The following is a 25,681-nucleotide window of genomic DNA, read 5'->3' as shown; positions in this document are numbered from 1 at the left end:
ACCGCGAGGCACTCGTAAAGCACGGCCTTGATGGAGCCGGCGTACGCGTGGACCTCGGACACGGACTGGCCGATGGTGATCGTCTCGCCGTTCTCGTTGTCGATGACGAGGGGCGGCGGCCGGTCGTCCATGGCGTCCGCGTCCTGCCAGTACTCCCATCGCTCCACGTCGTCCATGGTCACGGTCATGCGGTGGCGCGGTGGTTCGGTTGCAGGTTGCGACGCCAAGGGGTGGTGATGCTGATGGTGTTGGTCAGGCTGGTCCTCGGTACCGAATAGCCGGGTCCAGACCGTTGTCCCATCCTCCTCGATGGTCAAAACCTGAGTCTCCGACACGGGTTGGAAGAGTGACCACTTCAGGCGCATGAATCGCTTCTCGGCGAAGAGTGCAGGAGAAGGAAGCGAGGACATCGCTTTGTGATAAAAGGTGTGTTGCTTTGGGGATGTCTTATTCTTCCTACATTCACTCTGACCAGCGTTGGGATGACATAGTCCCCCCCTGGCAATACAGCAGCAGTCCTATTCCACGACGGCTAAATAGATGTTCCACCAACCTGTAGGTTATGCAAGGGTCGCACCCCCTTACGTTGAACTGTACACTCTTTCTGGTCCCGAAGGAAACTCGCCGCCGGAGATTTAAGATAGGGTCATGACGATCAAAGAGAACGAAAAATATCCCAGCATTAATAGAGTAAAGATAAATCATTCGTGTATCGCAAGTTTTGTATATGCCAGTCTATAAAGCCTCCTTATTGGTAGATATAACAATACGGCCCCGCTATCGTGCTGACCAGGTCCTTGATGACGACCTCGCCGCCATTGTAGCCCATATCGAATGTGTCATCGACGGTGGCGTCGTCACTGGGCGGCTTGTTGTTCATGGTGCGAGTGCCGGCGACCTGGAAGGCGCGCTCAACCGGCTTTTGGTTCTGCCAGATCCACCAGACTCTGTCCGCCATGGCGTGGTGAAGCCAGAATAGGGGCTCGTTTGGGGAATTGAAGAACTAGGTAGTGGTTTGCGAAGCATCAGTCTGTCGGATCCAGCTGGTAAGAGGAATATGACAATTGTAACGGCCCAAGTAGAGTAGGTATGTAGTACTTACGTCGCCAGCCGGGTCCCCGTTCACCAGGAAGTGCCCGAACTGGTGCAGGCCGTACCACCCGACGGTGGCGTTGCCCGTGTACTGGAGGCGGTCCTGGAACGCGCCGATGTCGGTCTGGTACCGCGGGTTCCGGAGCAGGTCGACGACGTGCTCGTCACCGGACCACTTCCGCGCCAGCGGCGCGGAGATGTCGTGCCGGATACAGCGGGGTGCGTAGCTGAGAGGCTCCTTGGCGGGGATGCCGGGCCAGGACGGGACGGTGGCGGTTAGGTTTGCCATGATGCCTGCGTAGGGGCCGGTTTTGACGCAGCCGCCTTGAGGGATCGGTGAGTTAGTATGATGGTCCTGGCTTGTGGTATACATCGGGTGGATAATGGAATGGCCATAAGCGTAAAATGGCTCACCTCCTTGACCGGGCTCGATGCATAGAAGGCCGCTAGATAGGCCAGTTGTGCAGTTGTGCGCTTCGTACTCGCCATTGCCTCCCTGGGAGTGTTCACTTCCATCCAAACTGAAATGAAATCAAGTCAGTCTTTGGGAAACGAAAAAGGAAATGAGAGTAGTGGGCTGCCAAGTTGGTGTCAACCTACTATGGAGAGTTTAGAGGGTCCTGAGACGACTTGGCCCAGCTCCAGTATGGTACGGATCCCTTATAAGCGCACTCATTCCGAAGCGCCTGCTCGAACGTCCAGACGTAGTGCCGGTGCCAGGCCATGAAGGAGCCGCTGCGGTGAATGGTCCGGGTCTGGTTGATGTGGGTAGCCACGATGTCATCGTAGCGGGACCGGGCCCCCGGCGCCTTGTCGGCGGGGGTGATGGCCGGTCTCGCCATGAGGCACTGGACGGCGCGGGTGTAGTCGAGCTTTTCGTCGTTGGACAGGGTCGAGTACTCGCGCCGCACCGCCGCGTTCTGCACTGTGCACTTGCCCGTCGCGACGTCCTTGGTGGCCAGGTGTTTCTGCAGACTGCCGTCCGTGGATGCGTCCGTCAGGATTTTGAGGGACTCGGCCGCGGCTTGGTCTGACCCGAAGGACGGGGCAGGGGTCCAGCATGTGGCGAATGAGGCGGCCGACGCTAGTAGCGTCAAGTATGTCAGAGGTAACTGCATCTTGTTGCTTGGGAAAGGAGGGGAGCGGCTAGACGTGGGTGGGAACCGGGAAACGCTGGACAAGAACAGCTATACGGTTCTCTATGTGTCACAGGGGAAGGGTGGGAGTGACAGATAGGGGATTCCCAAACCAGTGTGGACTTAAACATGTTAATATATGATCTTGCGAAGTTACTGGCCCACATCCGCTGGGTGCAAGTCTAGATTCGCCCGGATACGTAGTGAGCTGGGCCGACCCTTCGGAACAATGTCCCTATGAAGCTTTCCATACACTACAAGGGATAACATCACGGCATACTCGCTCTGCGAGAAAGTATTCTAGAACCACTAGAGCCTCTGTCTCACACTCTCATGGATCTGGAACCTACATGCCAGAATGTGTGAATGTGCGTGGTAATATGAGATGTATCCGGCTATTGGACACAGCGAATGTTGCCCTGGTCCTTGGAAACCGCTGATACTGAGAAAGCGCGATGATTGGGTCAAGACTATCCTCTTATTGTTTCTGATAGGCCAGTTCCGATGGACTTGCACTAGTGGCAATATCATGCATACATATGGGTATCTTAAATCTCACCACTTACCTTAGATTCAACTTGGCAAACTCTGCCGCTTTCAACTGTTGGTAACGTGAAGAGATCTTCCAAAGCTTTGCCCCGAGATTGCGGCACAGGCGGAAGTGCTGGCCGCGCAACCGGCTACCTTCTTTCTGTCTATCGGCCCACTCCAAAACTACAGGCCGCAACGTTCTACGAATCGATTGATGCACGTTATATCCATGGTTTGTCAGATTCACAATTTCTGACCGCATGAAGCTTTGGGTCAAGATGTCGAACAACGTGGTCCATGATTTCAGCCAAGAAAACAATGTCTGCAGCAATACTCATATAACGAGGCAACATAATGCGAGGACCCTCCCCTTCTTTCTCACCTGCCTAATCTGACCTGCATAGTTGGATACCCACTTGAGTGATTGTGATAACAAATAGGTAGAACATTTACTAAAAGCCCTCGCTTGGCGATAAAGAGGCATTCGCGTCTTCAGCCAATTCTAGTCTCTGAAGAAATCGCCTTTGGCTTAGCCCTTTACTGGTATCCAATAATAGCCATGTATCCAGTTCAGCGGACCCGGCTGACTATCCAAGGCTAATGCAATGCCACCCTATCCGGCTTGGCGTCTGAAGGACGGGTAATTATTTCCCATCCTTGTGATATCGAAGCTTGCGTACCTCGCATATAAGAGGTTGCTTGATGCATAGGAGAACGTTTCTTAAGCCCCCTTTTTCACTTGTGAAGGTTACTTCACATCTGCTTGAAAATATCCTAAAACCCATCGAGTACCAGTTAGGCTTCACTTAATATTTCTCGCTTGCTATAGGTTCACGCTTTCTGGCATACGTTTATGAGATATATGCAGCTTCGATGTGCCATGGTTTTCAGATGTGGAAAAAGAAAAAGAAAAAAACGAAAAACAAAAACAAAACAAAAAACACCTAACATGTAGGACGACCTCTAGCAGCAACTTGATCCGTGTGACATACTGTCTCTTGTCCAGGCTCAGAGATTGTGGGCTTTTATGCTTATATATTTGGAGAGTGGAATTCTACGCAGGAGAGCAAGCATGAGACGGGCCGGCGGAGATTGCTTCAGATATCGGACACGTTGAGTAGTTTCCCATCTATAGTCTGCGTCATGCGTCAAAATCTGAATAGGATGCACTCTTTAGACTTGAGTGGATAATCCCGAGTCTGAAGTAACGATGCATATCTAGGGTAGCCGCCTCGTTTCGGATTTTTGGGAGGACGATCCCGCACAGACAATGGCTATAGCTCCTCCGGGCTTTGCAGCACCGCGCGACTCGCATAAAGAGTCAGTAGAGAAAGAATGAATGATAGGATTCTCCCGCAAATCCCTAATCATCGAAGATCTGTTTCAAATAGCGACCTGGGGTTGGGTTCCGATAACCCGACCCTCCTGCACTTCGCAGCTGGAGCGCGGTTTCTTTTGGCGGGCGCCCCTGCTGCATTTTTCTGCATAGAGCAACTTGAACCCGACAGCAATGGCATCGATATCGACAGCAATACGGGCTCCAGAGAGCAGGGGCACGGGAGAGGGAGCGGTGGAGTCGAACGGAGGGCATATACTGGCTGTTACCGGCACGCTGATGGGTATTACCTTTGTTGTGGTCTCGCTGCGATTATATGTCCGCCAGGTGCTTCTGAGATCCTTCAGTATCGATGATGCAGTCATACTAGTCGCATTGGTAAGTCTGCCACTGGCATTACACGCAAGCGCCCGCACCAAGCCCTTCACTGACGGCTCCAACGTAGATCATGGCCATCATGAGCATGGTCTGCTTCATCGGCATGGTCCAGCACGGTGCCGGACGCTACCCCAAGGACATCAAAGACGAGTGGAAGGAGGGCCTGGCGTACTGGTCCTTCATCATTGGCGAGTTCCTGGTGACCGGCATCAGCCTGGTCAAGATCTCCATCGGCTTCGTCCTCAAGCGGTTCGCGCAGAGTCCGGCCCAGCATCGCTTCCTCTGTGGGATTATCCTGTTCTGCTCCGTCTTCATGGCCTACTCGGCCATCGCCTTCACCATTGCGTGCGTTCCGCTCCGGGCTATGTGGGTACCGGGGCTGAGGGCGGCGCCGACTACGAAGTGCCAGTCCCCGCAGACGCTCTCCATCATCGGCACAGTAAATGGAGGTAAGCCCTGTATCCCTCGCATTTAGGTATTCAATGAGCGTGCTAACAGTTTGCATCCAAGCCGTCAACGTCCTGACCGATCTCATCTTCTGTCTCCTGCCTGTCCCGGTCGTGCTGGCTCTGCGGATCAACCGGCGGACAAAGGCGACGCTCTTCCTCATTCTGAGCTTCGGGCTCTTGTAAGTTGAGAGAATGTGAGAAAATGCGCTCAGGTCGACCTCTGCTGATCATCAATCTTAGTGCCTGTGCTGCATCTATCGCGCGCATGATCTTTGGCCGCCGACGACTCAGAGACCCATACTATACAAGGCAAGGATCATCACCACCCCAAAGCACTGACAAAGACAAACTAACAACCCACCCCCGAAGACACTACAACTTCCTCATATGGTTCTAGTAAGCTGGCTTAACCGAATATGTCATCATGTCGCCTAAGCTGACATGACGAAACAGCATCGAGCTTCAAGTCGGCATCCTTGCTGCTTCTCTCCCGACACTTCGACCGTACGTTTCTCATTCAACTATGTATTACTGTTGTCTAGGCGGTGCTGATTCCGTTGCTTCCACACCTTCTAGCCTATTCACCAAGCTCCTCAAGGACGGTCCAAGGGCGGTCCTCTCGGGCGGCAATTCCAAATACGGGTCCATGCGATACTGGTTCGTCCCCCAATCCAAATACAAAACCGGGACACCAGGGGGCGGCTTCACCTCGGGGACCGATCGATCCCTATGGACACGATCAACATGCCTGGCCGTTATTACCATGGCAGTATCGACAACAACGACAGTAACAACAACAACAACAACGGTTACTACATGGCGCAAATCTCCAGCACCACGCACACGCGGAACTCGGCGGACGGCGGCGGGATCCGCGTGTCTAAGCGGACGGAGATTATGTTTAATGAGGAAGATAAGGATTTCATAGAAGGAGCTGGAGCTCGATGATGATGTCATGTCCGATGAGATACGCTGTATGGGTTGGTCTTGGCTGCTTACGTTCTACCATGGCACATCCTAATGACTGCGCTGCGCCTCCTCAGCTCCCCGAGCTATTCAGTTCACCGAAATAGATATCAAAGATGCAACCTTTAGTTACATGCGTGACTGCTCATTATGGCGGTCGACGTTCCAAAACCTTCGCTGTATTCTTCTAAACCTTCCTCTGTGTACACCAGTTTCACAAACGCCGTGTTCATTGCCAAACAGCACAACCTACGTTCAAGAAAATAGGACATCGGAATAATCAGTGATGGCAAACCTAAGAGTCTCGGCTCAGGTCGAGGAATTCATGGACAGAGAAGTATTTGGCGGGTTGCCTAATGACGCGATTCTCTCACAGCTTCGGGGTGTTGGACCTAGTCCGGCGAACGAGCTTCCCCACGTATATCAACTGCCCAAGGAAAAGCTGGAGTATACAGACCCTTGGCCCCGTGGCCCTCGAATTCGTACCAGTACCTTTACGAGTCTGGTGCAGTTACAAGAGCCTTTACACCAAGGTCTGCCATCCGCGATATCCCAACCCCACGTTTACGATGTGTTCGTGGTCAGTCTCCCAAACCTGAGGTTTCGAGTTTTGAGTCGTTCCTCGGAGCACTGGTCCGTGTTCTGCAATGGCCACTATTACCATCTCAGGTCGATCAGTCGGTCCGCAGATGCCCCTATTCCCACAGCACACGCCAACAAAGACGCCGATAAGCCTAGCACCCAGTTCGAGGACGTCGACTTATCGAGCCCTGAGCCGCCCGGATATAGTGTTCTCTCAGACATGTCAGGGAGGCCATTGCTGGCGTATCATATGGGACAGACCAGTTACTGCCCATCCGAGATCCGGGCGATAGCCGACTGGATCCTTGGCCGTCTAGACCAACACGGCTTCCTCGCCAGCGAATGCGAACATTTCGTTCTATGCCTCCTGCTGCGTATTGTCAATCGTGGCCGGGTGCGAAGACTATTCGTGGGTACGGCTATACAAATCACGAACTGGGGCCGCGAACTCATCAGACGGTCGAGCTTCTCACGGTCGTCGACCTCTCAATACCACAGTCCTTCGGGCGGGTTGGAGTTGATGAGGCCCAGCGATGCGGTTGATGTTAGCACTCTCCTGCAGCGTCGTTACCTGAACTGGACAATCTACTCCCTTACACGACACCCAGAGAAGCTGCGGCCACCGGGGTTGCAAGCCCCTATTGGCAATAATCCCCTTTCCCTCAACGCACATCGAGATGTGTGTTGCGATTTCTCAGCAGATGTGTCTACTAGTCAGCGGAGCCACACTATCCAACTGAGTGGCGAGCTTACTTTGAACGCTGATCCCAACATCAGACACTGGCAGTCAGAAATAGAATGCGTCGATGGATTCAGCCTTCAAGATATCCTATGGGCTCGACATCAGGACGAGGATCCAGCACTTGCAGATTACCTCGGGCCTAGTGAACACCACCAACCGCAGCGTTACCATATCGGCGTCGCGTATCTTGAGCCAAAGGGCCATGCGGCCGTAGTGCTTCAAAACGGCAGCTCCAGAGGCACCACGCCATTTGAGACAGTATACCGGTATTACGAGTACGACACTCTCCCCATAGCCAGGATAAGGCTTTTACATGTTCGCTTCTTGCCAGGCAGACGCGACGCCTTCGCATTGGTCCTGTCACAGCCGATATTGAGAAGCCTGCGATTCGTCCGCTATCGCGACTTATACCGTGTATACACGACAGAGAGAACAATCAGGCACATCGCGCTGCGAGCCTGTCCTTCAAGCCACCAGTATATCACGAGCGACTGTGCAACCTACGTCTTCAACTTCCTTAACGAACTGCTCGGGCACTTGGTGAAGCAATGTGCTAAGCCCGACACCGAGGCACATATGGATTATCTGGCGCACCATAACCACATCTCCGAAGGGAGATTGGGCGCGCTAGAGGCCACTGTCAGACGGCAGGCACACAGACACCGTGTGAGAGGTACCGATGCCGCAATTGGCCATCTCGTTCCCAGTGGTACCGTGGGCGCCATTGGGGCCGTTGCTCCCATTGCTGCTATAATGGCCGGCGTGGACGAACCCTGGAGGCTGGCTCCCTAGGCCACTGACGTAGCCATGGTGTGGTAACACGGATAGGCCGCCCAGAGCCTGCAGGAAGTGTAAGGGATGGTGCCCTTACGAGCTGCATATCCTCACCCACCATGTGGTCCAGGCAGCACTCGTTGGTCCGGAGCCCCGGCGCCGCCAGCGTGATCGCCTAGCCAAGGCCAGCCATGCCTCCATATCGCTGTAGATTGATGCCAGATAGTGATGATCGCGCCCCTTCCATAGGATCAGGCGGCCAATTCTTGCTTTGCTTTGATGGGAACATTGTTCGCAACCAAAGATTCGTATACGACTATATTATCTGGGCCATCAAAGCTTGGCAGGGTACATACTATAACCATATGAGTTTGGTGATGTTACTGCGCCTTGGGTTTCAGGTCTATCACATGCTAGTCTGGTGCTTGGAAACAACGTATGCGATCTTATCAGTTCGAGTAGAGTAATGATCCTACGTCGGTATATATTGGAAAGGCCATAGAGTCACCGGTAGCTGCATGTAATCTCCAGCTCACGCTTAAGTGAAGCAGGCTGAGCAATTGAATGACTTGATTGGCAGCGATGGACACCGTGCTCGGGATGCTGGCCACTGGCAAAGCGCCAAGCAATAGAAGATGCCATCCCGTCGCATTCGAGCAGCAGGCTCTGCGGTATGTTCTACACCACTACGAATTTAGCCTAAGGCATGTCTCCCTCAAGATGGGTTGCTACCTAGGTAGGTATGAGGCAAACCAAGGTCTGGGATACAGCCCGATCATCATTCATTGAAGTTTCGCATACTACCAATGAAACTATAAAGATGCCGCAGTATTCGAGCCTTCAATCAGGACCAGAGTTACCACTCAAACCTATCTTTCATGGGATTCCCACTGAAGCTCAAGATGTGGCCTAGAAATCAACGACCGAAAGGCGACGATAGCCGCCCAGCCAACGGCAAGCCCACAGGGTCAGAGGCGAGCGGCGACATTCACCGCCCGGTCGACCCCTGGCCCGTAGGGTTCGACGAGCAGGACGCCCTCGAGGCCCAACGCCTGCGCCGGGCCAACTTCGACCACCCGGAGCTCAAGGCCTTCCTCTCCGCGCCCGAGCCGGGGAACGAGGTCCAGGACTACACGTTCGCCGCCGCCCAATGGGCCGAGGACCACGTCGTGCTCGTCGTGCGGCGCCGCGCCGCGTCGGGAACACGGCCCGACCCCCTGGTGCAGCCGGCCACCGTCGAGCCGGAGCGGGACGTCCGGGTCGACGACAACGTGCGGATCATCCACCTGCACTACCAGGGCCAGCCCCAGCCCGGCCGGCCGCGCGTGATGCAGGTCTCGCAGGTCACCCTCCTCAAGACGGCGCACCTGAAGCACTACGCGGAGCTCGTCCGGCTGCGGACGACGCCGCGCGCGTTGCTCATCGCGCTGTTCAAGGTCTACCCGAAACGCTCGTCGATTCTGCTCAGCGACTGCGCCCAGTTCGCCATCCGGTTCTTGAACGAGCTGGCGCGATGTACGCGCTTTACGAGCGACCACATGTCCGAGGCCGAGTTTGATGCCATCATAGAAGCACTTCCGCAATTCATTCATGTAAGTGAGGGTTCGGTGGGCAATTCGGAACAAGGATCTCGAGAGACAATGGTCAAGAGCGATCAGTCGCAGAATCAATCGCAAGACTTATCGCGTAAGTTGAGGCGGTAAGAGGTTAGCCATTCCCTTGGACGTTCAGGGTAAATACGCTGGCCGCCTGGGGTCAGGCCTTTTCGGGGGTAGCCTGTAGTGCACAAGCTTAGGGGCAAATCAGGTGGTTATAATCAGGCGGGGTCAATCAAAGAGGCTCTTTAGAACACCGTTGAAACAAATGCAACACTCGTTTTAATCTTCTTCAACCAAGACAGACCGCAACTTCGTCCCATTAACATGCCGGATCGATTTGGGTTCTGCTGAGATAAAACATTATGTACGATGACACGTATTAGCAAACAGAGATATAGCCCAAGCTCATACCCTAAAATCCCTTAAGTCCCCGAAACACCTCTGAACTCCGTACCGTCCCTGGTCGTTTCCATGCTCATGACAAGACCCGAATTGACACCGCGAATGCAGTTTCCCCCTACCACAGCACGTCACTTTACATGGCCCGCTAACAACTCCGATCGTCCCCGGATGAAGAGGAGTAAATCGATACCGTAGCTGGACTCGACTGCTTCTCTATAGGATCCTCGAAAGATGATGTCGGAGATGGCGTCGCAACCTCTTCAAGACTGCTGCTGCTGCTGCTGCTGCTTCTCTTGCTGTCACCGTCACAGTCCTCCACCAACTGCCCCGTCGGCGCCAACCCCCTATGAAACCCCCCAATCCCACCCCCCGCCTCCAACAACCGCTCCGCCGCCCGCACCCCCACAAACCTCCACACCCCGCCCGTCCGCTCCATCTGCAGCCCCCTCGCCTCCGGGTCCGGGATCGCCCGCGCCAGCACCGCGAACTCCTGGTCCCCCTCCGCCCTCCGGAAGAACAGGCGCGGCCACTCGAGCCCCCCGCCAGCCTCCCTCTCCGCGCGCCGGATCGCGCGCTGGCCCTCCTCAATGTCCGTCTTGGCGGCGCTCACTTTCGGCAGGTCGCCGGCCCGGATCCCAGCGTGCACGCCCGCCCAGGCGCGGCGGGACTCCCAGGGGCTTTGCTCGGAGAGGGGTTTGGTTTGGAGCTTGCTGCGCGCCACGTGGTCGACGTGGAACTCGTCGATCACGGGACTACTGCCCTCCTGCCGTAGATCTTTCACTTGCAGCACCCCATTCCACTGCCCCGCCACCTCGAACAGCGGCCTATTCTCCTCCCGCAGATTCACCAGCGTCGCGCGCACGCTATTCCTCGCCCTGTTGCTCTTCCCCATCCCGTACAAGCTCGTGCGCCGGCCCTCGAACACGACGGTCGACAGGTACCCCGAGCTCGACACGAGGTAGCACGTCCCCGTCAGCTCCGGGTACGGGCACCCGAGCATCAGGTTCTTGACCACCATGGTCGGCAGCGTCATAAGGTGGCTCTCGCCGTGCCCCTCGTCGCGGATGATGGCGTGCCCGACCTGCCGGACCACGACGCCGCGGCTCACGGAGAAGGTGGTCTGCTGCGCGACGTAGCCCGACGAGGAGATGCCGTGGGCTTTGTTGTAGAGGCAGCAGGCCGTCACGGGCGGGTGGTGCGACACCTGCTCCGAGATCAGCTGCGTCGCTGTCCCATCCCCATCACCGGCGCCATCCACAAACGCCCCCAGAAACAGTTCCCCAAGAACGCATTCAGCGGCTTCTTGACCCCGCCGTCCGACCCCGAGTTCGAGCCCGAGTCCGCCGAAGCTGATGCCGTGTAGACCTGCCCCTTGAGGCTGCACAGGAAGTTCTCGAGGACCAGCAGGGCGCGCCGGGCCGGGTCGGGCTCCGTCGCGGGCGCCAGAAACAAGGGCTGGTGCTCGGCCCAGGCGGCGGGGATCTCGGTGACGGACCTGGGCGAGAGCACGAAGGGCGGGGCCGTGATGTTGGACAGGTCGCCCTTGACCGTGGCGAGGTAGGAGAGGAAGTCGCGCAGCTGGGCGAAGTTGGACTGGGGCTTCGTCATGGTTGGGTGTTGTGTCTTTCTGGCTGTTACTGCTGGCGGGAGCAGGCGTCGATAACAAAGGCCCAGAAGTTGCCCAGTTCGGCAACTGGGGAGGAGATGAAAGAAAAAGAAAAAAGGTCGGCTGAGCAATCTAATAGAAAGAAAGAAGGGCACGGGAATCAATTCTAAAATTCATCTCCAGGAGTCTGATCGCGATAGCAACTACTATCTACCAAAGCCGCGAGCTGACGAGTCCCTTCGCTCGTTGCTGTCAGTGTCAGTTTCGATCCGAATGCGAGCCTGCAAGTCTCAGCACAAGTCCACGAGCCAAGACATTTTTCTACCCAACATACAACACAAAGAGAACATTGTCAGCCCCAGCACTTGGGCAGATTAAAGAGCCATAGTATATATGATCGTTAGATGCCAAGAGACCGTTTCGTTGGCTTACATCGCGCTCGCTAACGCCCCTTGCAGAATGCATGACGTTATTCATTCAGGCGCTCGGGTCGGTGGTGGTGGTGCTTTTGGTCAGAAGCTTTGGTGCTTGGCTGCCCGCTAGCTGCCGGCCAGCCGCGCCTCCTAAAGGCGCCTAAAAGACGCTACTGTAGTGCTTATCTCGCTGATCTGGTGGCATCCTCTTTGTTCATTTCCTCGCATCTCACTGACAGATCGTATTTCGATCGACAGGTGGATTCGATATTTGCTGCTAACGGCGCGAAACCCAATTGACCAGGCACGATTTGGTATCGTATTGGAGAAGACTATGCATTTCATTGAATTTTCAAATCCTAGAGCTAGGAAGATCACTACCGCTATTGCTCGATCCTGATCCGGACTTCTTCCCTAACTCCTCTTCCCCGGGATCCGCAGCAAGCAGTCGCCCCCCAGCCGTCACCACCCCATCCACCAGAACTACCGTGCCGACCGGCTTCTACGCCACCAGCAGCTTCTCCAGCGAGTCCATGGCCTTCTTCGCGTACGCGCCCATGTCGGGGTACCGCTTCTCCTGCCCCTTGGGATCGAACACCTCCATCGACAAGTACCCGCGGAACCCCGTATCCAGCACCGCGTTAAGGAACTCGCGCACCGGCAGGTAGCCCCCGTCGTAGGGTAGGGGGCGGTAGTCGTGGCTCCACTGCCCGCGCGGTCGCAGGCCCGATTCTTTGTCAACCTCGTCGGCGAGCGGCGGGTCCATCTTGTACGCGTCCGAGATCTGCAGCAGGAAGATCTTGCTCGCCGGCACCGTCACCACCAGCTCCGCCAGCGACTCGCTCCAGCGCTGCTCGACCTGCGCTCTATACATGGGCCGCCGCTCGCCGCTGCCGCCGTGCTCCTTGTCATCGCCGCCCCCAGGACCTCCTCCTCCACCAGCCCCGTCTTCGTCGTCGGGTCCGCCCACTCGCCGCCGCCGCTCTGGAACGTGTCCAGACACAGCCCCAGGTTCGGCCGGTCCGCCCGCTTGACAATGTCCCACACGTCCTTCCACGACGGCGCGCGCATCGCCCAGCACCAGTTCTCGTACGCGACCCGAAATCCCTTGGCCGCGCACAGGTCTGCCAGCTCGGCCAGGTCGGCCGCCATGTCGTCGACGGAGCTGTCCGCGATACCCGGCGCGTCCGACGAGCCGACTTGCAGTAGGTCCGTCCCCACGGCCTCCATGACGCGGATCCAGCCCCGCGCGCGGTCGAAGGCGTCCTCGCGCTCCGTGCTGCCCCTCGGCCAGCCCTCAAAGTTGGCGAACGGCTGCAGCATCATGACTTTTAGGTTGTGCTCCACCATCTGTGCCTTGATGGCCTGGCTGATTTCCACCAGCGCGTCGTAGTCCTTGGGGTCTGGTTCCGACCCGTTCAGCATCTTGCCATACGCCAGGATGTCGGGCATGGACAGCTCGACGGCGTCGAAGCCGGCGTCGGCGATGGCCTTGAGCTTGAGGGGGCAGCGTGTGCGACTCCTGGTACCCGATGCTACATGTCGCATAGCTGGTCGGGACCTCGGTCGCCTTGTATCTGATAGGCATGTTTGCTTTTGACTGCCGACTAAGGCTGGGAGCGAGCGTAGGCGTAGGCGTAGGCGTAGGTAAGAAGCGAGCGAGTGAGCGAGTGCTTTCCGCAGGTAGGTTGCCTGTCCTGGAGTAGGCGGGAAATGAAGACAACAACGACCGTCTGCAAAGGTAAGGATGGATGGCCTAGCACGAAGACGAAGGAAGTATAAACGTATAAACCAACGTATCTAGTGAATTAGTATGACGATGTTTGTTTTTTCTTTTTTTTTTCCCTTGAGGCTCAAAAGAGGAAAAAAACGGTTTCCTGATCGAGGGAATTGGGTTGGACGGCCGGTTGGTGGACCTGGCGTTGTTTCCGCCGCAGATGGCCGCTGGTGACGTCAACGAGAAGCAGTTGGCGGAGCAGTCGCAGGCACATGCAGGCCGGCGTCACTATGCAACGTCGACAGAGACGCTATGTAAGAATCGCCTGGTTCCTTCCTCACTTATTAATAACTTGAAAGTGGAAATTGGAGAGGCGCGTTTTGCCCTTTCACCGTCCTCCCCGTCGTCCAACCCGGTCTTATTAAATGTGACAGGCAGACCCTGCCAGGATTCCCTCCCACCTACCGAGGGGGTTGCGACAACCTTTGCGACGGTGAAAAGCAAAGGCAAAAGCACCGCCATGCTACTATATCGCGGACAGATGAAGCAACATGATGACATCTCCTTATAAATCGCACTTGCAGGATAATATATCAACATTAGGAAGGGACGGGGACGATCGCCATGGCAGAGCCCCCATTAGCGCATGCTTGTCAGTCCACCACATGCACCCGCGACACGGAGGCGCCTACATGCGAGACACCACCCCAAACGAGGTCGAGTCATTCGCCAGCATCGAGTAAGGAGGTCTGGAGAAGCGCCCAAATGGAATGGACTGTACACCCCGAAAGCGATATGGACTAGGCTTGTGGCTCGAGGCCTCCCGCATGATGAACCATCCCGGTGATGCTGCTCCTGCGGCGGTGTCTGCATTTTGCATCTGCATGGGAACCTGCATATGAGGCTGGGTCATGTGCCCCGCGGGCGGCCGCTGCTGCAGCAGTTCGGTAGTTCGTCGCACGACGTCCTTTTCCTCCTGCTGCCTGTGCGAGCGCGCGCAGACGGGACAGCACATGGCCAGGCTGGCGTCCTCGGCTGCGTCGCCCTCGGCTGCGTCGCCCTCGGCTGCGTCGCCCTTGAACGAGTATCGAACCCCGATCTCCTTGCGGGCCAAACATCAACATGCGAGCCGCCGCGCGCGGATTGTGACACGTTCGGACGATTTCGGACAACTACTTAAAGGCAGCAGCGATATATGACTCACGTGCAACTCAATCCGCACTTCTTGAGAACGCTCCATGTCGCGCATGATTGGCTCGGTTAGACGGCTCCTCCTTAGCTTGAGCTCTGAACGATAAGGGGGAGGCGGGAGAGGCACTGTAGGTAGGCTCCTGCCGACTTCCATCCGAGTTGACGGTGCTGCGCTCGCGTCTTGCCAAAGCCCATGCATGCTTGGGCCGAAAACATGCCAGGAACATCGAAAACGCGTATGGCGCCGATTAGCTCCTGAGCTGCCCTTTCCCCCTCGAAATGCCATTGTTCCTCCGCTGATGTGACTGCTGACGTTGATCGGCCTTGCAGCAGCTAAAGATGGGCTCGCCGACCACGGTCTCGGATGAGCGTCGTGGCCATCCTAAGCTTGTGTTTGGGGATGCACCGGCATGGTTGGCGCTGCCATGGTAAGTTGCGCAAGGCTGGCCATTCGCCGTGGGGAATGAACAGGAGGTGGAGAGTCGACGGTCGTGGCGCATTGCGACCGACGTTGCACGGCTACGGGCGAGGTCATGGGCCGCGGCTGCTTGACGTCGGCGAACTGCAGCGCCGGGGCCGGCGACGAGTGGCAGCGGTGGTGAGACTTTGGTAGATCGTGGGCGGAACACTGCCCGTCCTAAACATAAACAGGGCGTACAAGGTATCCAAGGACGTCTTTGAGTTGCGGGAGTCAAAGAGGACCAATTCGGTGCCGAGCTATAGAAATTAGAATCAGAATCCCGCAAACCATTTCATAAAGTCATTCTCAGTTCATCCACTTGGAGGGAAGATTCTCAATTGACGACATCCATGTCCTCATCATTATGCGGAATGGTCGATGTCGATGCTGGAAACCGGCTGCGATCACACATGTGGCTTCACCATGGCTTGCTCTAGCGGGCGACCGTTGGCTTCAGCCCATTGACATGCATGTGTGTTTCTTCCAACTGCCGAATGCAACTGTAGATCTTCAGCTGTACATATCCAAGTACGGAGCCGCATGCGTGAACCGTTCTTGCGTCGTACTAGACATACCCACAAACGCTCAGTAATTGCTGCTCCGTTACCATGCCGATCCCTCCAGTGATGCTAGGAAGGGGATGTGCTAGCCAGAGACATCCTACCGTAGCCAACACTGCTCATTGATCAATTATATGGCGACAGGAAGGGTAAGAGGGGGAAATCTTCATTCTAGTACGGTCCTCACAAGTCTGCAGCAAAGTAGATTATCATCGTGTATTTTCATCACAAAGAAAAAACCGGTATATTCATTAAACCATACCAGGCACCGGTAAAGCCGATCTATAGTCGAAAAACGCCTCTATGCTCCCAAAATCAATCTATCTAAAGAATCGTTGGCATGTCGTTCGTTCTATCATCGAGAATGCCCCTCCTCCCCGGTGTAGTCCGTCTTCCCTCTATTTTGAGAAGAAGAAGGAAAACCACATCATTGTTTGACGGTACTCTAATGCAACCAGCAAGCAAAGTTTCCCATATAACCGCAGAAAATGAGCCAAACAAAAAATATGGACATGTCGCACACGTTCCTTCGTTCACACGCCAGATTTTTAGTCCTCCTCGTCGGTATCGGGAGGGTGAGGGGTGCCCTTGGGGCTGTTGAGCCACTCAATGTGGCGAAGTCGGCGGCGGACTTCGGTCTCCTTGATCTCCTTCTTGGTCTTCTTTCTCTTCTTCTTGGCCTTGAATTGCAGCGGCGAGTTATCCTCGGCGTCAGTGTTCACGGCACTGCTCATAGCGCTGCTGGCAGCAGTGCTGGTAACGCCGCTGGTAAGGCCGGAGTTGGGTCGCGAGTCCTCGAAGCGGTCAGCACTGATGGCAGTGTTGCCCTTCATGGTCATGCGGCCGTCGTTGATGTGCCACTGCTCAGACGCGAGGGCACCAACGAATTCTTCGTTATGCGAAATCATAACAACACCACCCTTGAAGTCGCGGATGGCGACAGCAAGACCTCCCAGAGAGTCACGATCCAAGAAGTTAGTAGGTTCGTCAAGCACGAGCAAATGCGGGTTGTTCCACATGGCACCGGCAATGACGACCTTGACCTTCTGACCACCAGACAGGGAGCCAATCTCGTTGTGGTTGGCAATCTCGGGGTCGAGACCGAGATCGTCGAAGTGCTTGGAGATGACTGACGGCTGCAGCTCACGGTAACCAAGACCCTCACGAGACGCCTCGTGATCATCGAACTCCTGCACCAGCTTGTCGAAACCCCACTCAATCAGGGTCTCGCGAGACACCTGAGTGTTGTACTTGGGGAGCCAACCCTTCCATTGACTGTATACTTGTTAGCGTAGTTCATAAAAGTTGGGCAGTGAAGGGTACATACACTTCGTATTGGAAGGACTTCTTCCACTTTTGACGACCAACAAGGGCATCCATTTGGCGGGGAGCCTTGCCGTCACCGAGGTCAATCGGCTTCTCCATCTGGGCCTTATCCTTGTCGGACAACATACGGGTCTGCTTCATGAAGACCTCGCGATCGTCACCGTTGGCGTAACGCCACTGCAGGTACTGGTTGGGTGTCTTCTCAAGATGCATCTCAACGTGCTCCAGGGCGTGCTGCTTGATGTAACCGATACGCAAGTTGGGGTGCTTCTCAACGCGACCAGTAGAGGCAATAACTTCACCAGTCAGTATCTTGATGAGCGTGGACTTGCCAGCACCGTTGGGGCCGATAACAGCGACTCTGGAGGACAGCGAAAGCTGGCAGGTGACGCCGGACAGCGAAGGCTTGGGGGCCTTGGGGTATTGGTACGAAACATCGGTCATACGGATGATGGCACGGGTCTGGGACTTGACACCGGTCAAGATACCAGGGGGAGGGAATCGGAACTGGACCTGCGAGGCGGACAGGGTGTAGTAAGCCTTGGCCTCGGGGCGGACCTGGACGAAGGCGTTCAGGTTACCCTTGAAGTGACCCAGCTTCTTGCCGGGCTCGTAGTGGTAGATGTCAGTGGTGACGTTGTCCAGGAAACCAGAGTCGTGAGAAACAATCAAACTGGTGATGTCGGTGTGCGACTTCAGGTAGTTCTCGAGCCATGCAATGTTGGCAACATCCAAGTGGTTAGTAGGTTCGTCTAGCAGGAGAACGTCGGCCTTCTGAAGCATAGCACGCGCCAAGGCGAGCTTCATCTTCCAACCTCCGGACAGCGAACCGACTCTTTGGGACTGACGGCCCTCGGGGCCAGATGTGAAGCCGAACTCGGCCAAAACCTCAGAGATACGCTCGCGGCCTTCGGAAGCGATGGTTGGATCCTTGACCATGAAGTCAAGAATGGTGATATCGGCATCCTCGCCCTGGTTGTGCTCGACGTAGCAGGTTCGCAGAACGTCCTGGGAGGGGAAACCCTCGAGCTTGCCACTGGCGATACTCTTCATCAGGGTAGACTTTCCGGCACCGTTGCGTCCGCAAAGGCCGTACCTGTGACCCTTGAGAAGGCGAAGGTTGGTGTGCGACAGCAGCAGCATACCACCGTAGGCCAGGGAGAAATCGGCGTTGACAATCTCGGTCTCGCCATCATCTTCCTTCTCGGGGACACCGTACTTGCGCTCGTCCTCAGCGACGTAGAACTTGTGGACAGCGTCAGCCACAGCATCAGCGGCCTCGCGGTTCTTCAGCAGCTCCTTGACGTAGGGGGCAATGCAAGCGGGGACGCGATCCAGATGTCGGTGGTTGACATCCTCGGTCACCATGTCGGCGATGTAGGGGCGAGCAACCTTGTAGAACTCGGCGTCGTTACCGACACCGCCGTTCTTCTTGATCTCGGCATCCAGAAGCTTGGCCACATCCTCGGACGACGTCTTCTCGATGATCTTAACATCCTCGTCGGCACCCATAGCCTTGTCCATGACGCCCATGGCACGCTGAGCGAGCTCACGAACCTCGGGAAGCGAGGCACCCTCGTAGACACCCTTGACACCAGGCTTTAGCTTGGGCAAGAAGGTACGAGCCTCGATGGGATCGTGGACCAGCTTGGTCAAGTTCTCAGTAATGACGACACTCTGGCGCAGGACCTCCTGGTTGGTGGAGGGGTTGTTGAGCGTGCGCTCCAGGAAGGGCGTCAGCAGCGCAAGCACGGGCGAGGTGACGATAGCGACGAAGGTGGTTTGCGAAAGGGCGTGGATGGCCTTTTGCAGAGTCTGGGCGGAGGGGTGGTGCATGGTATCAATCAGGAGGGGGATTCTGGGAGCGACATCGTCGTTGGACAGAAGGGTAGTGAGAGAAGTCATGGTAGCAACGGATTGCTTCTCGACATCGGCCTTGAGGTCGTGCATGAGACCCTCGGAGATGGGGATGAGGCTAGCCAGCTTGGAGCCCATGGCTTCGCGCAGGAAATCCTTTTCGTGGGCTTGTTCCTTGGTGATACCAATCTCCATCTTGGCCTTATCGGCCATCTTCTGCAGCATCTTGAGGGCGCCAACGGTTCCCTGCCACTTGGCCGACTTCCTGGTCAGGTAGCCGATGAGGGAGGGCAGGAGGCCGACCACCAGAGCTTCGGCGCTGAGGTGGGCGAAGAGGGCATCGAGGCCGTATTGGGCAGCGTCGCGGACGACGGCTCCCTTGTCGGCAAGAGCGTCGAAAGCGACGCCGAGCATGCCGCCGTCTTGGAGGAGGAAGGAGATTTCGGTGAGGGGTTGCGTCGGGGGCATCTTCTCGAAGAGGGCACCGAGCAGGTTCTGGGCGGATTCACGCTTCAGGCCGGACTTCTTGTCGGCGGCAGCCTTCTTGATGCTGTCGAGGATGCCATAGTTGTAGAGGCCGCGGAAACCGACGCTGTTCTTGAGCAACTCGCAGAGGGCGTACGAGGCATCGATGGAAGCGTTGGAAGTGGTGGCGCTGAAGACGGAGTCGAGGATAGCGTTGACGTCTTCTTGCGAAGGGGGAGGGCCGTCCTTGGCCACCATTACTGGCGGCGACACAGGGTGAGGCATGATGTGTGAGAAAAATCGGCCAACAGATAAATCAGCAGCAATTAAGATGGTGCGCAGACAAGCTGAGTTGGCAAGAAATGGCCTGCGAGGTTGCCCGGGTTCTATATGCCCTGGAGCAGGCGATCGGAGAAAGAAAGAAAGAAAGGGAGTGGAGATGCGGTCAAGAAGACCAGAGGAAGTTGATGCTCGCAACTCTCTTTCTCACGTTCGGCGATCGTGAGGGAGTGTGTTGGCAAAGTAAAGGGACAGACGGGTTTTCCAAAAAGTTTAGGCGGGGGCTTATCGGATTGACAGAAGTTTGTGAAAGATTGGGCTGACATCCATCTACAGGGGGTTCTTGGCGGGTAACAGGAGTTGGCGGTCGCTGACAGGAGGGGTAACAGCCAAGTCACAAGTGCCTTGTGCCCAAGAGACTGGTACTGGAGGGGTCCCTTGGGCGGCTTGGGGTCCCTTCCTGTCCTTTTACCGCTCGGGAACCCCTCCAACAGGATAGGGACGAGATGAGGACGGGAAACAGAAGAGGGGCTGCCCTCGAAGGCTCTGCTGCAGGGACTGCACTGGGGAACTGGGGAGGGGCCTATCGAAATTTTCAGCTTCCTCGGTCTATCTCCGATGCCAAATGCGACCGAGTAACAGCTGGTCAGCATCCTTTTGGCTTGCCGTCAGTTGACAGTTCAGCCTGGTAACAGTGGATTCGGCACTTGGGTAACAATGGACTTTTTTTTCTTCCTTTTTTTTTCACCGTCTCTCTCCCATCCCCATCCGGGACTTGGATGCATTTGGCTTGGAGGGGAATGGCATTTTCACAATCCCCACGTGGAGTTCATCGGCTTCTGTCACTGGATCAGGCGTGCATTTGCGTCTACTGCTAGTCAATCAGCAAGAAAAGTCTTACTTCCCTGCTTTTGCCCTCGCGATGACAATTGCCTGCTTGCAAAACCACCGGCGTCGTGGCGGCCGTCTTCATTCATACTAGCATAAGCAGTAGGCGACCAAGCGCATTCATTTTGAGCACCTGGACGTCGAGAGGCGCAGGGTCTGGCTCTGTGTTTCAATCGCTCAGCTGCCCCATGGGTTGAAACCAACAGGCTCTTGCTTCTTGGCTTGGCGACTACCCAGACATCCATTTGCTCAAGCTGGAGTTGGTGCATCGCCAAATTGCTCAAGCGCATGTGGAAATGCAGTCCTGGCTGAAAATTGTTGAGCGTCACGGAAGCATCTGCGACACCTTTTGATCTTCTGCTTTCAAATCAGTGTCTTAAGATCGTGTCGCATCCTTTTCATTTGACATATTGGAGTCGATACCATATCATCGCTAGTTGAAAACGAGGAAGATGCTGTCTTATGGACTGAGCAAGCGCAATCTTGCCAAGAGGCCTTGGGTGCGATGCAAGCACTGAAAACCTGCGACGATCCGAATGGGCATGGACGCATGCATGCAATGTCGTTGAAAGAGGATTCCTCGGAATGATGCAAGCGGGATGCGCGAACCTGGTCGAGATAAGGCTTTGTCAATCGTTTGTTAAACGAAGCGCCGGGTCCAAAGTCGTCGGTGGCTCGGCGTAGCCGCTGCACGCTTCCCTTCTTGATATGTAAGTAGGTAATGCTCCGTGACGTTGTTCCGTTGCCCAAATCTTCCGAGTTGCTGCTGGCTTGCTGGTTGTCCGTCCGTCTTGTCCACTTCGACAATTATTCCCTTCCCAATCCCAAGTGGGCAAAAGCTGGTTGGTGGAATGCTTGCCTGTCTCCCTGTCTCCCCCGTCCAAAAACAGCGCCAATGCAGATTTTAGCGCAATGTCTCGACCGAGAGATAAAAATAAAGAAAGAAGAACAAGTTGTTTCGACAGAAACCCTCGTCGTCGGTGTTTCAAGTTCCAGGGTTCTTCATGTCGGTTAAATAACTGCTCTGCTTTCAGCAGGCCGCTGCGAGCGGGCGTCGGCCAGCCCGACAGACATGCAGGCACAGATGCAGCAGCGGCTGGCAACTAAAAAAAATATGCCCCGGGGGATGGATGCTGCAGAATTCCTCCATTTGGGCAATGAGATCTCCTAGGTAGGGCACGGTGCAAGTTGCCGCCGCCCGCGGCCAACAACTCGATCTGATACTACGCGACCCGGCGACCAGGCACTCTCGGATGCGTTGCTGCGCACGGCGAAAACGGCATCTTGATTCCAGGGACCAGCAAGGTGCGCAATGCATACTGCCATTATGCTATTCTATAAAAGGATTTTCTTCACGAGCGAGAGAGGGTTCATTTGTTGGGCTGCCAGGTCCAGGGGTCTAAGCAGCCAGGGGCCCAGGCCAACGAACGAGCTTTCCCGGTACGCGATTCATGTTGTCATGCCACGCCGGGTCGTCCACTCGATCAACGTCTCAGCGGCAATTACCGCCCAGGGAAGGCAGCAATCTATCGGCAAGATTTCAACTACATGTCTTTGAGTTATTATCACCAAATACGTATGTAGGTGTAGCTAGCGAGCGCGCGAGGAAGTAATGTTCTGTGATCACATCTCGCATACTTACACACAAGCCATATTACGGAGGACGAGGCGCAGGGCTGACGGCTGCACGCGTGTCGATCCTGCATATTCGCCGTGGCCCTCTGTGCCTATTCGAGCTTCTCGCTACGCACGATTCTGCAGGATGGAGGGGTGGTACTGGCAGCTTCACATCCTTCAACTTTCTTCGCCGTCGGCTGCGCATATGTCTAGTGTCTATCCCCTTAATGGCGACAACGCTGCCCTTGGTATAATTGGAATAAGTATTATACTACTAAATAGAATTGGATAAACCTTATACCACAACACTGATTATTCCCTAGTCCATACGGGACGACAAGATATGTTGGGGGCAGCGTTATCGCCATCAAGGGGATACTTTAGGTACGCATATATGAAATATATACTATGCGTCAGGGACCAGAGTCTGGGATTGATTAAGACCAGACAGCACCGCCGATACCCGCCGTCCAGGGTATCTTGGGTATCCAGAAGAGAGGCGCCGAAGACGACACTGGGCTGCATCAAGCAAGTGGCCTCACGTTGCATTCCGCGCAGGTAAGAGTTCGGAGCGTCCCTGGCACTGGGCTCGCTGGGCCATCGGCGCGGCGCATCGCCCCCAAATGTTAGAGTTTAATCAGAGCTCCCCGTCCCATAATTAGGTACTGCCTTCCCCTGCTTGCCCTGCCGCCCTGGTCGTTCAACGGCTCAACCGTTCGTTGATCGGCCCTGCAAGCTGAAAGTAGCCTTGACCTCCCCTAGCCGGTTAGGCTGGCCAGGCTGGGGGCCCTGGGTTTGCCGTGTGTCCTTGCAGTAGCGTCGCATTTGGTGGCAGTGAAGGAACACAACCTGCGCAGCGACCTACTTACACCACTCGGGACAATGGAAAAGATCCTAAAAAAGGGCCATGTCAAATTCAAGTATGGCGTGCAATGCCGAACCAGCTCGGCCGGCGGTTTTCTCCTGCTTCTTTCGACCTTGCGCTCTGGCAAATTTGCATACGTCAATCTACTTAATCCTTGGACATGCATGCCATGCCGTGGTTCTTAAGAAAGCCAACCGGCCCTTCCCTTAGCCTGTGTCCTGCATATAGTTTTGTATTGTGTTATGAGATCAGGTATATACATCGTTCAATATGAGCTTCCAGTTTATTACCTCCATCAACACCATCGACCGTGACGCAGAGACCCGGCGCCGGGTCCGGTCCCATGCGAGGCGGCAGAAGCTCACCAACAACGACTTGAGTTCCGAGCCAGTCTCTTCCGCCAAGTCGGGCAGCACGTCCCAGAAAGACCGCACGTCCAAGTTCCGACTGGGAACACCAGCGACGACAGCATCATCATTATCAAAGAAACCTTCCCCTAAAGGTTCCTCCAGAAAGCAGCATGCCTCGCCGTTATCGTCGGGGTCGAACGGAGCAGACAGCTCGACGCCGTCTAGCGGTACTAGCGGTGCCGACGTCATCTCCCCTGCCGATCATCCCGCGTCTAATGCCACAAGCTTAACCGCCTACTCGGGACATGTCGACATGATTACCAATGAGCTGGGCTACATGATCATCCGGGAGCTGCCGCCTCTCTCTGCCCTGCCCATCCAGACCACGCCCATGACCGAGAACTTGTTCAGGTATATGCTATGCGTTTGTCTTTCACCGAAGGAGAAGTTCGTCCAGAGATGGTTCGACAGATGCGGCGCCCCGTCATATTTCACAAACTGTAAGTAAGAAGCCCAAGCCGGTGTAAGAAGAATGAAAGCTGATGCCAAGACCAGACCACTCTAGCTTTCTTGCCCACTCACATTCGATGAACCCCGGTGGCGACCTATTTGACTTTGTAAGTATCACCTACATGGTGAGACCTTACATTGCTTGCCTAACAGTGCGTGCATAGTTGACGGTCGACCCAGCCATGACCCACGCCTTCATGGGCTTCATGGCCGCGATGCACAACGCCCTCGCTGACTGGGACGACTCCTCGACAATCGACTTCCACCGCCAAGAAACCATCCAGTCCATCAACAAGAGGTTGAGCTTGGAGTCCAAGGGCCAAGACGTACCTGTTTCCGATAGTGTCATCGTCTCCGTCTCGCTACTAGTCAATATCGAAGTCAGTGAACATGCTCACTCGCTCACATACTTCTGATGACTAAACTAATTGCTTATCATATTCATATGATATAGTCATTCATCGGATCGGTAGCTTCCGCCAGAGCCCACATGAACGGCTTGCTCAGGATGGTCGAGCTACGCGGCGGACTCATCGACGGACTGGGCTACAGCCCCCTCCTCCAGCGCGCCCTCTCCTGGGCCGACTTCGCCTACGCCACCATGGCGGCCGTCCCGCTCTCGTTCCCATTCGTTCCCCAGATTGCCGGATCTCTAGACATACAGGACCGGTTCATGTCGCGATCGATTATGGTTAACAATAGCGCCGGTGCGAATGGTCAACATCATCAACAACAGCAGCAGCACGGACGACACAACCTACTTCTCCTCGACCGCGAAGCCGCGGAGCTCTTCGAGCTCCTATTCTCGACCACGGAAGCCGTCAACAACTTCGAGTTCGCGAGGATCGACGCGCTCAAGGAACAGCGCAGCCAGATGAGCGATACCGTCTACCTCATGGAGTACCGATTGTGCGCGCTCGAGGAGCGAGACCGAGCCCGCGGGGCGCAGCTGGGAAACGATAGATCAGTTCACGGGGACCCAACAGATCTGTCAGAGCCCTTGGTCTACGCCAGTCATCTGTTCCTCCATCTAGCGCTGCGGGGGCAGCCGCCGGCGGCCAAGCGGCATAAGGCATTGACGGAAGCGTTAATGACGAGCCTGTCCGGCTTGCTCGTGCATCTGGGCTGGCTATTCGGTGCGAATAGCGATACTTCACCGCCAGCGAATTACACCACCGATGCGCCCAGCTGGCCATTGTCGTATCAAGACGGCGCCGCCTTCAACGCCCAAGACCCGATAATACCTACCCCCGTCAAGGTGAAACCAGAATTGACGGACTCCGATTTCCCCGTAGACGACTTGCACGACGACATCCTCCTGTGGATCCTGTTCGTCGGGTGCTGCGTCCAGATGCGCCCGCAGCACCCCCGCACCGAGTACGAGGTCCCCACGCTGGACTCGACGTTCCTCGCGCGCGACCACCGCCCCTTCTTCGTGCTGGCCCTGCGGCGGCTGTGCAGGGAGCGCGACATCTCGGAGAAGGAGGTTCTGATTGATCGGCTGCGCGCCATCGTGTGGATGAATACGTGGTGCGAGAGGCAGCTGGATATGGTCTGGGCGCTGCTCGGGCTGGAGCTGGAGCTGTGAGAG

The 25,681-nt window shown here is 55.7% G+C and overlaps 9 protein-coding genes across 9 annotated transcripts; 3 read left to right on the top strand and 6 right to left on the bottom strand.

The window, feature by feature from the left end:
- Positions 1–748: 748 nt before the first annotated feature.
- On the bottom strand, positions 749–2,210 carry PG997_009156 (uncharacterized protein; the record flags this gene model as incomplete). The annotated part of the gene is made up of 3 exons (XM_066813471.1): positions 749–1,003; positions 1,103–1,613; positions 1,693–2,210. 3 exons carry the CDS (start codon positions 2,208–2,210, stop codon positions 749–751), a joined length of 1,284 nt encoding a protein of 427 aa, XP_066665433.1.
- A 2,059-nt stretch (positions 2,211–4,269) lies between these two features.
- PG997_009155 (oxidoreductase) lies at positions 4,270–5,870 on the top strand (the record flags this gene model as incomplete). Its single annotated transcript, XM_066813470.1, has 7 exons — positions 4,270–4,473; positions 4,541–4,922; positions 4,972–5,101; positions 5,163–5,318; positions 5,376–5,426; positions 5,499–5,579; positions 5,618–5,870. The coding sequence occupies 7 exons, from the start codon at positions 4,270–4,272 to the stop codon at positions 5,868–5,870; spliced, it is 1,257 nt and encodes a 418-aa protein (XP_066665432.1).
- Positions 5,871–7,839: 1,969 nt separating this feature from the next.
- On the bottom strand, positions 7,840–8,107 carry PG997_009154 (uncharacterized protein; the record flags this gene model as incomplete). The annotated part of the gene is made up of 2 exons (XM_066813469.1): positions 7,840–8,052; positions 8,084–8,107. 2 exons carry the CDS (start codon positions 8,105–8,107, stop codon positions 7,840–7,842), a joined length of 237 nt encoding a protein of 78 aa, XP_066665431.1.
- A 781-nt stretch (positions 8,108–8,888) lies between these two features.
- On the top strand, positions 8,889–9,689 carry PG997_009153 (uncharacterized protein; the record flags this gene model as incomplete). Its single annotated transcript, XM_066813468.1, has 1 exon — positions 8,889–9,689. One exon carries the CDS (start codon positions 8,889–8,891, stop codon positions 9,687–9,689), a length of 801 nt encoding a protein of 266 aa, XP_066665430.1.
- A 442-nt stretch (positions 9,690–10,131) lies between these two features.
- Positions 10,132–11,594, bottom strand: PG997_009152 (uncharacterized protein; the record flags this gene model as incomplete). Its single annotated transcript, XM_066813467.1, has 2 exons — positions 10,132–11,213; positions 11,249–11,594. The coding sequence occupies 2 exons, from the start codon at positions 11,592–11,594 to the stop codon at positions 10,132–10,134; spliced, it is 1,428 nt and encodes a 475-aa protein (XP_066665429.1).
- A 913-nt stretch (positions 11,595–12,507) lies between these two features.
- Positions 12,508–13,553, bottom strand: PG997_009151 (uncharacterized protein; the record flags this gene model as incomplete). Its single annotated transcript, XM_066813466.1, has 2 exons — positions 12,508–12,871; positions 12,976–13,553. The coding sequence occupies 2 exons, from the start codon at positions 13,551–13,553 to the stop codon at positions 12,508–12,510; spliced, it is 942 nt and encodes a 313-aa protein (XP_066665428.1).
- Positions 13,554–14,410: 857 nt separating this feature from the next.
- PG997_009150 (uncharacterized protein) lies at positions 14,411–14,971 on the bottom strand (the record flags this gene model as incomplete). The annotated part of the gene is made up of 2 exons (XM_066813465.1): positions 14,411–14,797; positions 14,927–14,971. 2 exons carry the CDS (start codon positions 14,969–14,971, stop codon positions 14,411–14,413), a joined length of 432 nt encoding a protein of 143 aa, XP_066665427.1.
- A 1,510-nt stretch (positions 14,972–16,481) lies between these two features.
- On the bottom strand, positions 16,482–19,866 carry PG997_009149 (uncharacterized protein; the record flags this gene model as incomplete). Its single annotated transcript, XM_066813464.1, has 2 exons — positions 16,482–17,208; positions 17,261–19,866. The coding sequence occupies 2 exons, from the start codon at positions 19,864–19,866 to the stop codon at positions 16,482–16,484; spliced, it is 3,333 nt and encodes a 1,110-aa protein (XP_066665426.1).
- Positions 19,867–23,500: 3,634 nt separating this feature from the next.
- PG997_009148 (uncharacterized protein) lies at positions 23,501–25,678 on the top strand (the record flags this gene model as incomplete). The annotated part of the gene is made up of 4 exons (XM_066813463.1): positions 23,501–24,080; positions 24,136–24,197; positions 24,255–24,470; positions 24,545–25,678. The coding sequence occupies 4 exons, from the start codon at positions 23,501–23,503 to the stop codon at positions 25,676–25,678; spliced, it is 1,992 nt and encodes a 663-aa protein (XP_066665425.1).
- Positions 25,679–25,681: the final 3 nt, after the last annotated feature.

The sequence above is a fragment of the Apiospora hydei genome, assembly GCF_038363865.1.
Source record: "Apiospora hydei strain CBS 114990 chromosome Unknown utg000007l_segment0_segment0, whole genome shotgun sequence".
NCBI lineage: Eukaryota > Fungi > Ascomycota > Sordariomycetes > Amphisphaeriales > Apiosporaceae > Apiospora > Apiospora hydei.
This window is presented reverse-complemented; position numbering and strand designations above follow the sequence as displayed.